General features: G+C 42.0%; 1 protein-coding gene across 6 annotated transcripts in view; it reads left to right on the top strand.

Moving 5' to 3' along the window:
* The window catches only part of LARP4B (La ribonucleoprotein 4B), a 94,061-nt gene that overhangs the window by 35,199 nt on the left and 46,196 nt on the right, over positions 1 to 12,666 (top strand). For 2 of the 6 annotated variants that reach the window (XM_070391052.1, XM_070391047.1), the window contains exon 1: positions 5,850 to 6,596. The exons of the other annotated variants lie outside the window; for them this stretch is intronic. In XM_070391052.1, the coding sequence (XP_070247153.1) occupies positions 5,865 to 6,596 (732 nt within the window). In that variant the 5' untranslated portion in view covers positions 5,850 to 5,864. Of the gene's footprint in view, positions 1 to 5,849; positions 6,597 to 12,666 lie in introns of those variants that run through there. 6 annotated transcript variants of the gene reach the window in all.

Raw genomic sequence — 12,666 nt, 5'->3', positions numbered from 1 at the left:
TCCCCCCCCCCCCCTTCCTTTCTCTCTAAAAATCAATAAAACATGTCCTGGGGTTATGATTTAATAAAAATGAAATTTATAATATCTTTAGTAACTTAAAATCCAAATATAAGACCTCTGGTAGTCTAAGAGGGAAATGATACAGAAATCATTGAGAGTTTTAAAACAAACAAACAAAAAATTTTTTTTAAAACAACAAATCTTCCTCTGGTTGATTTGCAGTCTAATATAATATTCAAATGTCTTTAAAACCTGTTGCTGGGCATGAAACTAGCTTTTGGATTCTGTGGGGGTTTTTGGTCTGTTTTGTTTCTGTAAATTACTTTGTGGGTGAGAATTGAGTTAAGAGCTATCGAAAAAAGAATTCAATATTTCATTTCTGTGGAGAAATAACTTGCAATTAGTACTACCTGCACATACTTTTTTGTTATTTTTAAGTGTTAATGGCTGCCCTAGCTGGTTTGGCTCAATTTGTCAGCCTGCAGACTAAAGGGTCCTGGGTTCGATTACAGTCAAGGGCATGTGCCCAGGTTGCAGGCTCGATCCCCAGTAGCGGGTGTGCAAGAGGCAGCTGATCAATGATTTTCATCGTATCTCTCTTTCCCCTCTCCCTTCCTCTCTGAAATCAATAAAAAATGTATTTTAAAAAAAAGAGTTAATGGCCTATAATAGAATATCATGTGGCTAGTTCTTTTTCTAGCCCTGCTACTCAGTACCCCTGGCTTCCCTTGTGCAGATCGCATCTCTGACGCTGGGTTTTGTAAATTGGGGATATACTATTTAACACTTTTGTAGGGTGGTGCACACTTCAGGTTTTCATAGGATCGTTAAATACTTGAGCTGGAAGTTACCATAAGAGACCATCTTGACTCGTATGTGTGTCCTTTAAAACTTAATTTATAAAACTTAAGCATCTTCACAGAAAAAATAAATCTTATTAGAGACTACACCAGTGATGGCGAACCTATGACACGCGTGTCAGAGGTGACACGTGAACTCATTTTTGTGGTTGATTTTTCTTTGTTAAATGGCATTTAAATATATAAAATAAATATCAAAAATATAAATCTTTGTTTTACCATGGTTGCAAATATAAAAAAATTTCTATATGTGACACGGCACCAGAGTTAAGTTAGGGTTTTTCAAAATGCTGACACGCCGAGCTCAAAAGGTTCGCCATCACTGGACTACACCCATTTTTAAAGAACGGTACAATGAGTAGATACATATTTCACCTCATTTTTTCCCATGTAGTATGAGATCATCTATATATCCCCTTGTACTTGTCATGCAGTGTCTTCTTTTAAAATTACTATACTTTATTTAAAGGAAGGAACTTTTTTTGTGGTTAAGCCTCACTCGAGGATATTTTTCCCATTGATTTTTATTATCTCCCCCCCACACACCCCCCAGTGTTTTCTTTATGTCGATAAGCATTCTTTAGCATTTGGTTTTTGGGGAGGGGCGAATATTTGCATTGTTCACTTTTTCCTACCATTATCAGTGGCGTTGCTCTGATCATTTTTTTTTTAACTGGCACTGCTTATGGCACACTAAATGTGTAGACATCTTACTTGGTGTTGTGGCTCTGAGTGTTGATGCTCAGTAGTCTGCAGTTATGATTGACAGTGAGTATGCTTAGCAGTTTGATTTAGGAACCAGTCTCTTTAAGGTTTAGTCTTTCCCCCAGTTGGACACAGTGTGAGTTAAAGGAGAATTGCCATAATGATGACCAAATAAATGTCTGACTAATTCAAGAGCAGATTTGCATTTATCCAGTCAAAATATCAATCATATTTATCATACATCCCTCTGCTCCCTGTCCCCCAAAATTTTTGAGTAGTAACTACAAGCCTAGCCAACCAGTGAGCACCAAAAAGTGTTCCTATCTAGAGGAACTGAGACCTGGAGAGGATTAAGTAATTTCCCCAAGATTACTCAACTAAAATATGGCAGAATCAGGGTTTGAAACCAGGCATCCTGGCTTCAGAATCCAAACTCTCAAGATGAGATACTTCCTCATTGGCATCTGTTATTGCATTTAAAAGCAGAAACAACAAGTAGAAAATAATACCAAAAACAAAACCCAGCTCTTGTCAGTCATCTGGCCACTCTTTGCATCATCTCTGAGCAGATGAAATTAATTTGGAATAAAGCTGGAGGATTTTAGGTGGGGAATAGTGTAACATATATGAATATTATTTTGATCTCATTAACAGAATGAGTTTTAGTGAGTCAAGAATGGAAGCAAAGAAACCAAATAAAAAAACTGTTAAGCAATGAAGGTAAGAAATGATGGTGGCTCAGACTTGGAGTAAATGGATTGCAAATTTATTTTGGAGGTAGATTCAATCACACAACTCTGTTGTAGATATTGGGGTGAGGGAAAGATAAATCAAGGATAGTTGAGCAATTGGTTTCATTTATTTTAGGGTGGAAGAAACTGCAGAAGTAAAGGTTTGTTGAGGGAAAATCCACTTGGCAGAAATTCAAGTGAGCAGTGAAGTGGGCAGGTGGGGCTGGTTGGACCTCAGTAGAGAAATTACAGCCTGAAATATAAATTTGAAATAAAAGATGTTTGCCCTGACCGGTTTGGCTCAGTGGATAGAGCATTGGCCTGCGGACTCAAGGGTCCCAGGTTCGATTCTGGTCAAGGGCATGTACCTTGGTTGCGGGCACATACCCAGTAGGGAGTGTGCAAGAGGCAACTGATCGATGTTTCTCTCTCATCGATGTTTCTAATTCTCTATCCCTCACCCTTCCTCTCTGTAAAAAATCAATAAAATACATTTAAAAATAAAAAGACGTTTTACTATATTTTTTATATAGAGAAGACTATTAAAACTATTATTCTGTATGTCTTGTTACTTTGTTTCATCTTTTCATTCCCTCTACAAGCACACTTCAGAAATACGTTATGTATTTACTTCTTTAAATAAAGCTTCAACATGTTTCTCTAACAGACACCATTCTAATTTTGTGCTTAGCATTGTTATTTCTGAACTCCCTCAGATGTTATTTCTTTCAGAAAATTAGATATAATTATAAGTACTTATAAATTTTAAAGAGCAAATTTTTGTTATTTTCCTTTGGAGACTATACAAGCTAACTTCTTTGGTTGTCATCATTCCATGAAATATAGTTCAGAGAATGTTGAAACACTATAGAAAAAGAAGAGGTTGGAAATTCTTTCTCTGGCAGATATAATAATTTTAGTTACTTTTTAATTGAGTTTGTGAGAATAAGAAGAATACTATGAAAAATTTTGTTGCTGTTCTGAGTCATTGGGTTCCATGTGTTGTTTGGGTTTTAGTGCGTGGAACAGGGGCTGTTGTAATTAGGATTTTGGATTTGAGTGGCAGGGACATGTGACTGTTGTGCAAAGGGCTATTTTTGGTGTCTGGGTGTTGGCTTCTCGTCAGAAACCATAGAGAATTAGTGTGAGGTGCACTTGGAGCTTAGACAGTGCCGACAGGCATTGTGATGTGTTTGAACTTTTGAACATGGGTTGTTGCTTCAGCAAAGAATTAAGTGGTGACAATGACAATGAAAAAACTGGCCTGTTACAAAAATCTGTGGAGGAGAAGGACCCGGAGAACAAGATAAGTAAAACTTTATCTGTATTATTTGATACACTGGAAGGTGAGGAGCTGCACAATCTTGAATATGGAGCCAGCAGGGCAGCTGCTGGGACTGATATATGGCCAAGGATGTTTGTGAGGTCTGGGCACAAATGGGCGCACAGATCGAGGCCACCGGTTAACTCTATTACCTCTTTAATGTATAAGTTCCTAGCTAGGTATAAAAATTTGGATGAGACTGACAAGAATTCAGGTACTGCTGCTGTTGAGCAGGCCTGTGAGAGTGTCTGTAAGACTCTGTGTGTAGACACTGACAGCACACGGAGTTTCTCTGCAGGTATTGGCTCTGAAGAGGACGAGTGTCTTTCACATGTCCCAGGGCCTTCTGACCAGGGTGTGCAGGAAGGAGCCCTTGTAAATAACCATCTGTACCATCACTCTGTCACGTGTAAAAATGCTGTAGTAGAAAAAGAAATCACGGTAAATGTTCACATCAGTTGTGGTAATGAGAATAATGCTTTAGATGTGTCTAGTAGTGAGACCGAGGGTGCAAACCCCATTTGTGTGGATCACAAACGATGCTGGAATTCAAGAGAGAGCAAGTTTTACAGTATCTGTGTTATAGATCCTGGAAGCCTGGACAATGACGATGAGCTATGTGTGCACAGGTGTGGAGCAGCTGCCACAGAAGAGAGCCCCTCAGCTGTCACTTTTGAGGGGGTTTGCAGAGGGGCCTGGCCACCAAATAACACTGCTGGAGGTCCAAGGGACTTAGAGGAAGAACTATCCCCAGATGGCCTGCTAGGTCCAAGTGAAGTGAAGGAAGTCTCTAATGAAAAAACTGAGCCTAGTCTTGAAGTTTTGACTGACAGTGACCCATCTTGTAAAGGAAACACTGGTGACATGCAGGCTCAGTCTTTAAGGGCAAACACTTACACTGGGTTCCCTACAGATTACACAGAAAGTAATCCATTACATAATGTTGGCATAATACCTGAATCAAATACTAACATAGACACTGACTCACTAGAATACATGTGTGCCATCCGTGAAGAAGGAGAGAGCCATAGTTCAGTACTATTAAGTCCGATGGGTGACTCAGGTATTGATCTAATTGACACTTCCAGTATTGAACAAAGTGGTGAAACCCAGGCTGTAAAAGCTAATGTAGATCAGAGTTTAAACTCTGAAAAGGAAGGAGGAAAGAACTTTATAAAATTTCTAAAAGACAGTGATTGTTCAAATTTAGATGTTAACAAATCGGACAGATCAAAAAGATGTATCACTTCAGCGAGCTTTGGAAATGAGTGTCTTCTTGTTCAAGCTGATTTCCGAGAAGCAGCCCCTAACAGAAGTGATGACCCCAGACCTGAATACCTGGGGCCAGCAGTGACAGAGGGGCAGTACAATGGTGATCGCAGCCTGGGAACTGGGAGCATCCAGCTTGCAAGCAAAGGAGAATTGGCTTTGCAACCTGAAAATAGTTCATCTTATCAAGATGAGGATGAAATGAGCATTTTTGAAGATGACGGTCATGATAAGAGGGCTTTTGAAAGATCTTTGAGTCAGGAAGATCTCTGTGCAGATACCGGGGCCATCATAGCCCAGGCCCAAATCTGTGATTTAACTCATGCAGTGTGGGCAAAAACCGAGGAGGGCTTATGTCAAAGAACAGATACACAGGATCTCAGGAGTTCACAGAAAGTGCCCCAGAACGATGAGTCTCCTGGTGGACCCAGGTGTGTTCAGAGTAACTTCTTGTCCTCTGCATTTATTTTCACCTGCACTGAAGAAAAAAAGAGTGAAACAGGCCAGAATCATAAAGCAGAAGATGAACTATGTGTGAAGAGTTCAGTTAGTGGCCCTCATAGACTAGAAAATACCGAAAAACAATCCCTAAAGGCTAATCACAGAGAGACAAGTAAAAATGACATAGAAAATGTCAAGTTAGACTCTAAAACAATCTTTCACTGGGAAACAAATACAGTAAAATGCAAGACAGTGCCCGGTCAGGATGTATTGGTTTGTGCTAGTTCTAGTATAACAAGAACCCCTGATTTTGAAATACTTCAAATAGAAAAATGTGATGAAACCTGCAGAGTGAATGACAGCCAACACAAAGATCTTCATCTTGTACCGCCTCTGAGTTCAGGTGTGCAGATGGCAGAAGCACAGGAGACCTGCTCTTTTAACTGTGGTGGAGATCCAAGACAGGAGCAGGTTTCCTGCACATCCACTGAAGTCTCTGATACCTTAGATACTGGTATGGTGGCAGGACACAAAATGGAACTGATAGGGGAAGAGGTGGAAGAGGGACTTTCCTGTGAGAAAGACAGTGACTCCAACAGCAGCTATTGCAGAGGTCCATGTGGGACAAGCAGACTTGCACACCACTTCACACAAAGAAATGCCAGAGCCACAGTTACAGGGCCTGCTTTAAATGATGAAGTGGGTTTTGTGGGAAGTTCAAGGGTGAATTTTGAAGAAATAGAGTTATGTGACACTCTTGCTGAGAATTCCTGTTTGGCCGGTGTGGATCCGGCCCGAGTGGACACACACACAACTGTTCCTCACGATGTACTGCAGGCAGTTCCTGTCATACCAGGTGGCAGCAAAGAAATGGTAGTTCCAAGTAGTGGGGACCATGTTTTATTAATCTCAGAAGACACTGTAAATACATCTGAAAACCCCTCAAAAAAGGATTTGCAGAGCTTCCCAGAGGAATTGTATTCCCAGTGTTTGAATGAACTTTCCTATTATCCAGTGGGAGGGTTGTCAGGTCAGATGTTTTCTGAAAGCCTGGCAGGTGGTGGTTGTCAATATCCGGTGGGCTGTCTGTGGACTAACACAGTTGTGAAAGGTGAACTAGAGGATGAACAAATACTTATGGGGGACCTGTACAGTCAGCCACAGGACTTCAAGATCACTCCCATTTGGATGGAAAAGCTCCATTATCAGCTACCAGTTGCAGAAGATGGTGTTATTTGGGGATGGCAGAATAGTAGTGCACAGTTAGTAAGTGTTTTTATCAGTTTTTATTGTGCTGTGATATACTAATCTTTCATTTAGATTGCTCTTAACTTGAAATTAACAAAGATTTATTCTAAACAATGGGCAGTTTGAATCTTTATGTAAAGCTATGAGTTAATGTAGCATCGATTTAACCATTTCCAAATTGGTGACCATGAATTCACTTTATTGTTTGGTGTATTTTATTTAGCCAGAGTGTTTGTCAACTCTGGTTAGCACTAAACCTGTACTGCTCAGGTGGTCAGATGCAGCTTTGTGCAGACCATCTTATGTTTGTGGACTTCTTATGCATGTGCTCGTGCAGGCTGACATGCCAGTCCCGACCTTCTCACCAGCTTGCTGGAGCAGAACAAGCATTTGACCCATTGGATGTTTAAAATCCTTTGTAAAAATTTACTTGCAGTTTGTACATGAATTAAATCTGTGCTTTCCACTTTTTTGTATGGTAACCGACTAAGGAAGGTAAAATTTGCTGCTTTTAACTCACTCTGAAATCTTGCTGTCTCCTTTCTGTGAGAAACATCTGCAGAGCTTTTCAGACCACAGTGCTCAAGTCCTGCTCATTTGGAAGAACCTTCGCAGATGATTTTCCAATGGGCAGCTAATTTGGGCATCTTTCTAGAAATTCTGTAATAAATGCAAATATTTCACAAACAGGAAAGTTAGTGTTCTCTTAAAGCAGTCCTTTTGGACATGTATGATCGAAAGGACATACTTTTAATAGTGAAATTTTATTTGAACAGTAGTTTATTAGTCATTTTTGTTGCATTAGGCAAGAAAAATGGTTGGTAATAGTAAGGAGATAGATGTAGAGTAAATGTTAATTAATGCCTATTATATGGAAATAAATAAGTAGAAATTCTATAATTTAGGGAATCATCCATTAACTTCTTTCCTTTCCATGTCCACATTTGGGAGTTTTACCAGAGTTTAGTTGAAGTTAATCAGTTTTGTTTCTTAAGTTATTGTAAAGGCAAACACTATAAAATTAGGCCTTTTAATCCTATGCATATGATCATTTACATGAGCAAACACGATTAACAATTGGCTGCTAATTTCAGTGCTTGGTACAATGTACAGTGTAGAGTGCGCACGGGTTCTTTTGCTGTCCTGCTCTTCTCTGCCTCTAAGTGAGATACATGTGTACTGTTTTGAATTAGCTTTTCAATTATGAGATACGTCCAAACAGCATCCTAATTTGACATACTATATTTAGGATAGTGCTTTGCTTTTCATAACTATAGTTTTCACAGTGTTTGTACAGATATCTTTTTTAAAAAAAAATATATTTTTTTTTATTTTTTAAATTAAATCTTTATTGTTCAGATTATTACAGTTGTTCCTCTTTTTTCCCCCCCATAGCTCTCCTCCACCCAGTTCCCACCCCACCCTCTTCCCTTACCCCTCCCACTGTCCTCATCCATAGGTGTACAATTTTTGTCCAGTCTCTTCCTGCACCCCCACACCCCTTTCCCCCCAAGAATTGTCAGTCCACTCCCTTTCCATGCCCCTGGTTCTATTTTATTCACCAGTTTACTCTGTTCATCAGATTTTTTATTCACTTGATTTTTAGATTCACTTGTTGATAGATATGTATTTGCTGTTCATAATTTTTATCTTTACCTTTTTCTCCTTCCTCTTCTTAAAGAATACCTTTCAGCATTTCATATAATGCTGGTTTGGTGGTGATGAACTCCTTTAGCTTTTTCTGATCTGTGAAGCTCTTTATCTGACCTTCAATTCTGAATGATAGCTTTGCTGGATAAAGTAATCTTGGTTGTAGGTTCTTGCTATTGATCACTTTGAATATTTCTTGCCACTCCCTTCTGGCCTGCATAGTTTCTGTTGAGAAATCAGCTGACAGTCGTATGGGTACTCCCTTGTAGGTAACTGACTTTTTTTTCCTCTTGCTGCTTTTAAGATTTTCTCTTTGTCTTTTGCTCTTGGCATTTTAATTATGATGTGTTTTGGTGTGGTCCTCTTTGGATTCCTTTTGTTTAGGGTTCTCTGCGCTTCCTGGACTTGTAAGTCTATTTCTTTCACCAGGTAGGGGAAGTTTTCTGTCATTATTTCTTCAAATAGGTTTTCAATATCTTGCCCTCTCTCTTCTTCTGGCACCCCTATAATTCGGATGTTGGGACGCTTGAAGTTGTTGTCCCAGAGGCTCCTTACATTATCTCCGTATTTTTGGATTCTTTCTTCATTTTGCTTTTCCGGTTGGGTATTTTTTGTTTCTTCTTATTTCAAATCTTTGACTTGATTCTTGCGATCCTCTTGTCTGCTGTTGGATCTCTGTATATTATTCTTTATTTCAGTCAGTGTATGCTTAATTTCTAGTTGGTCTTTTTTCATATCCTCCAGGGTCTCACTAAATTTATCGGCGGTTTCCAGAAAATTCTTGAAAAACCTTATAACCGTGGTTTTGAACTCTATATCCAGTTGTTTGCTTTCCTCCATTTCTGTCATTTGTGACCTGTTTCTTTGTCTCTGCATTTTTTATGCTTCCCTGTGTTGGTAGAGTGGCTTTGTGTGCTAGGTGTCCTATAGGGCCCAGTGGCTCAGCCTCCCCAATTACCTGAGGTGGACACTCTTGGTGCACCCCTTTGTGAGCTTTGTGCACAGTCTTGTTGTAGTCTTGTTGTAGTTAAGCCTTGATTGTTGTAGGTATCACTGGGAGGAATTGACCTCCAGGCCAGTTGGCTGTGAGAATCAGCTGTGTCTATAGTGGGAGAACTTTTGTGCTGGACACACCCTTATGAGGCAAGACTTGCTTCAGTGGGGCTTTGGTGCTCACTGAGTCTGCCCCCTGAGTGTGTCCCTTATGGATCTGAGGAGTTGTAATCTGGATGGTCCCACTCTGACCACTGGGTACACTGGCTCTTGGATCTAAGGAGGTGCTAATTTAGCCTCTGCCTGAGGCTACCCAGCAGGAGCTATGAAGAGATCTGCAGATTCCCCTTCCTTTTTTGGAGTTTGGAGGTGCCCAGATGAGGCCCAGCTGTGAAGCAATGCAAGCTGCTGTGGGGACTTGGGCCTTCTCTTGGAAGTTCTGGGTCTGTCTGGCCCAGCTGCAATTTGTTAGTTAATTTTCAGATTGCAAAGGGCCAGGGCATTCATATGCAAAAGCCTCTGCCACAGCCTGGGTGGGGCGAGGTCTCAGGGAATCAACAGGGCGGAGCAAGCAGCTATGGCTGATCCTCAGCCCTGCTCTAAGGGGCCATGTCTCAGTGTCCCAGTAATTGCTGCAAGCACCTCTGAGGGGAAGCTGCCCTCAAGTTCCTAGTTCCACCTGCTGCCAGACAGTCCAGTTTCTCCCCATATGAGTCCTGGGTCCCCAGAGACTTCCCGGAACTGGAGTTCAGAGCAGTCGGGAGCTTGTGACTCCCTCCCGATTCAAAAAGACAGGCGCGTTCTCAAGTGCCAGCCACTTTTTTCGCGCGCGCTCGAGCCTCTGTACCTCTGTACTTTACTTCCGCAGCTCCTCTGAGTCTCAGTGTCCTTTTCTCTTTCCTTCTAGTTGTAGAATTTCCACTCAGCCAGCCTTCCTGTAGTTCTGGATGATGTCCGTTTTGTCTTTTCGTTGTATTTTTGAAGTTGCTGTGGGAGGCAGCAATTTCCGGTGTTTACCTATGCCACCATCTTGGTTTCTTCCAGATATCTTTTTTTACAGTAATCTTAAAATAGCAGCTGTTAGTCCATGTTGCAGATCAAGAACCAGAAGTATGAGACTTCATGACTCTAAAGCCAGTGAATTGTTCTGAGTTATTAAACATACTTAGGGACAAATCCAGAAAGTTTGTGCTAACTTGAAATAAGAAATGTATAAGTGTATCTCTTGCCCCCTTATCTTAACTGTTGTATTTTCTCCACCTGCCTTTCCCTTTCTCTGATATTAGTTACTCTAGTTTCTACTCAGTAACTTTTCAGTGGGACCATTCTATCTCATGTTGTAAAAAACACAAATTTATGAATTGCTAGGGGTAAATTTTTTAATTTATTTTATTTTAAAAAAATACATTTTATTGATTTTTTAGAGGGAGGAAGGGAGAGGGATAGAGAGTTAGAAACATCGATGAGAGAGAAACATCGATTCAGCTGCCTCCTGCACACTCCATACTGGGGATGTGCCCGCAACCAAGGTATATGCCCTTGACCAGAATCGAACCTGGGACCCTTTAGTCTGCAGGCCAACGCTCTATCCAGTCAGGGCTGGGGTAAATTTTTTAAATGGCATATTGTGTTTGGGGCGGGTAGAGAGTTTATTTTTTAAATATATTTTTATTGATTTCAGAGAGGAATGGAGAGGGAGAGAAAGATAGAAACATAAATGATGAGAATATTTGATTGGCTGCTTCCTGCATGCCCCCAACATGCAACCCAGGTATGTGCCCCTGAACCAGAATCAAACCTGGGACCCTTCAGTCTGCAGGCCGATGCTCTATCCACTGAGCCAAACCGGCTTGGGCAAGAGTTTCTTTTTTAAAAAAATATGTATTTTTATTGATTTCAGAGAGGAAGGGAGAGGGAGGGAGAGAAATATTAATGATGAGAGAGAATCATTGATCAGCTGCCTCCTGCGTGCCCCTGACTGGGGACTGAGCCAGCAACCACAACCTGGGCATGTGCCCTGACCAGGAATGGAACATTGACCTCCTGGTTCATAGGTCGACAATCAACCACTGAGCCACACCAGCTGAGCAGAAGAATTTCTTTAGAGCATCAGAATTTGGGGCCGCTGTATTCCTCAAAGAGTAATATTGGTGATTTATGCAATGTTGATTTAGAACTTTTTTTTATTGTCACCTGAGGATATGTTGATTTTTAGGGAGAGAGGAAGGGGGTGGAGGAGAGAGAGAGAGAGAGAGAGAAGAGAGAGAGAGAGAGAGAGAGAGAGAGAGAGAGAGAGAGAGAGAAACATCAATGTGAGAGAGAAACAGTGAATGATTGCCTCCCATATGTGCTTTGAACAGGGATTGAACCACAGCCTAGATACGTGCTCAGACTAGGAATCGAACTTGCAACCTTTTGGTGTACTGGATGGTGCTCCAAACAACTAAGCCACCCAGCCAGGGCAAAATGTGTTTTTTAAGGTCATTTGATTTCTGGTTCTAATGATCATTGCTTAGTCATGATTTTCAGTGGAAAAATAAGACTTGGGTAGCCAAGCAGGTCAAGTTGTTGATAATCAGTTGGAAGTTCTATCCATCTATATTAAAAGCTGGTGACCACAACGCGGAACTACTGGTTGCTATGACGTCCACTGCGGCCAGTGAACCAGTGAACTGACCTGATCAAGGGGTGGAGCCAACCGGCCAGCCTCCCGTGGCCCCTCCCCCTAGCCAGCATTACCCTTGATAGGCCTCTCTCACCCCAATAGGGGGCAGGGCCAGCCGACTAATCTCCTGCAGCCCCTTCCCCCACCTGCCCCATCCCAGATCAGTCCCCCCACTGCGATCAGAGGTGGGGCCGGCCAGCCAACCGCCCCTCCCCCCCACCCCCCCACTGGCCCTGCCCCCGATGGACCCCCACCACCCTGATCAGCCTGCGGCCCCTCCCCCCAACCAGCTCCACCCCTGATTGGCTCCCCCCATACCAATTAGGGGTGGGGCCAGCTGGCCCACTGCCCACAGCCCCTCCCCATGGCTGGCCCTGCCCCCAATTGGACCCCCCACCCCAATCAGATACAGGGCCTGCCAGCCAATCGCCCATGGCCCCTCCCCCCAGCCATCCTGGCCCTGATTGGGTCCCGGCCAGCTGGCCAACCTCCGGCCATCTCCTCCTCCCAACAGGCCCGGCCCCGATCTGCCCCAATTGGATCCGGGCTGCCCCGACCCCACCTGTGCATGAATTCGTGCACTGGGCATCTAGTATAATTGTAAGAATAACCACATTTCAAGGAAATAATTTTAATAAGTTATTTTTCATGTGAGTTGCAAGAAGTTAATGAACTCTTGATAAATGTTTTTGCTGACATTAGAGCACTTTTTCTTATTACCATCATTTTCGGGGGTGGGGGGCGGGGAGCAAGTTGCGTAGCCTGTCTCTTTCTTGGTTT

This window comes from Myotis yumanensis, unplaced genomic scaffold, assembly GCF_028538775.1.
Source record: "Myotis yumanensis isolate MYYU_CA2020_CCGP unplaced genomic scaffold, mMyoYum1.0.hap1 SCAF_1, whole genome shotgun sequence".
In the NCBI taxonomy this organism is placed as follows: domain Eukaryota; kingdom Metazoa; phylum Chordata; class Mammalia; order Chiroptera; family Vespertilionidae; genus Myotis; species Myotis yumanensis.
Note: the sequence above shows the minus strand (reverse complement) of the source record. Positions and strands in the feature narration are given on the sequence as shown.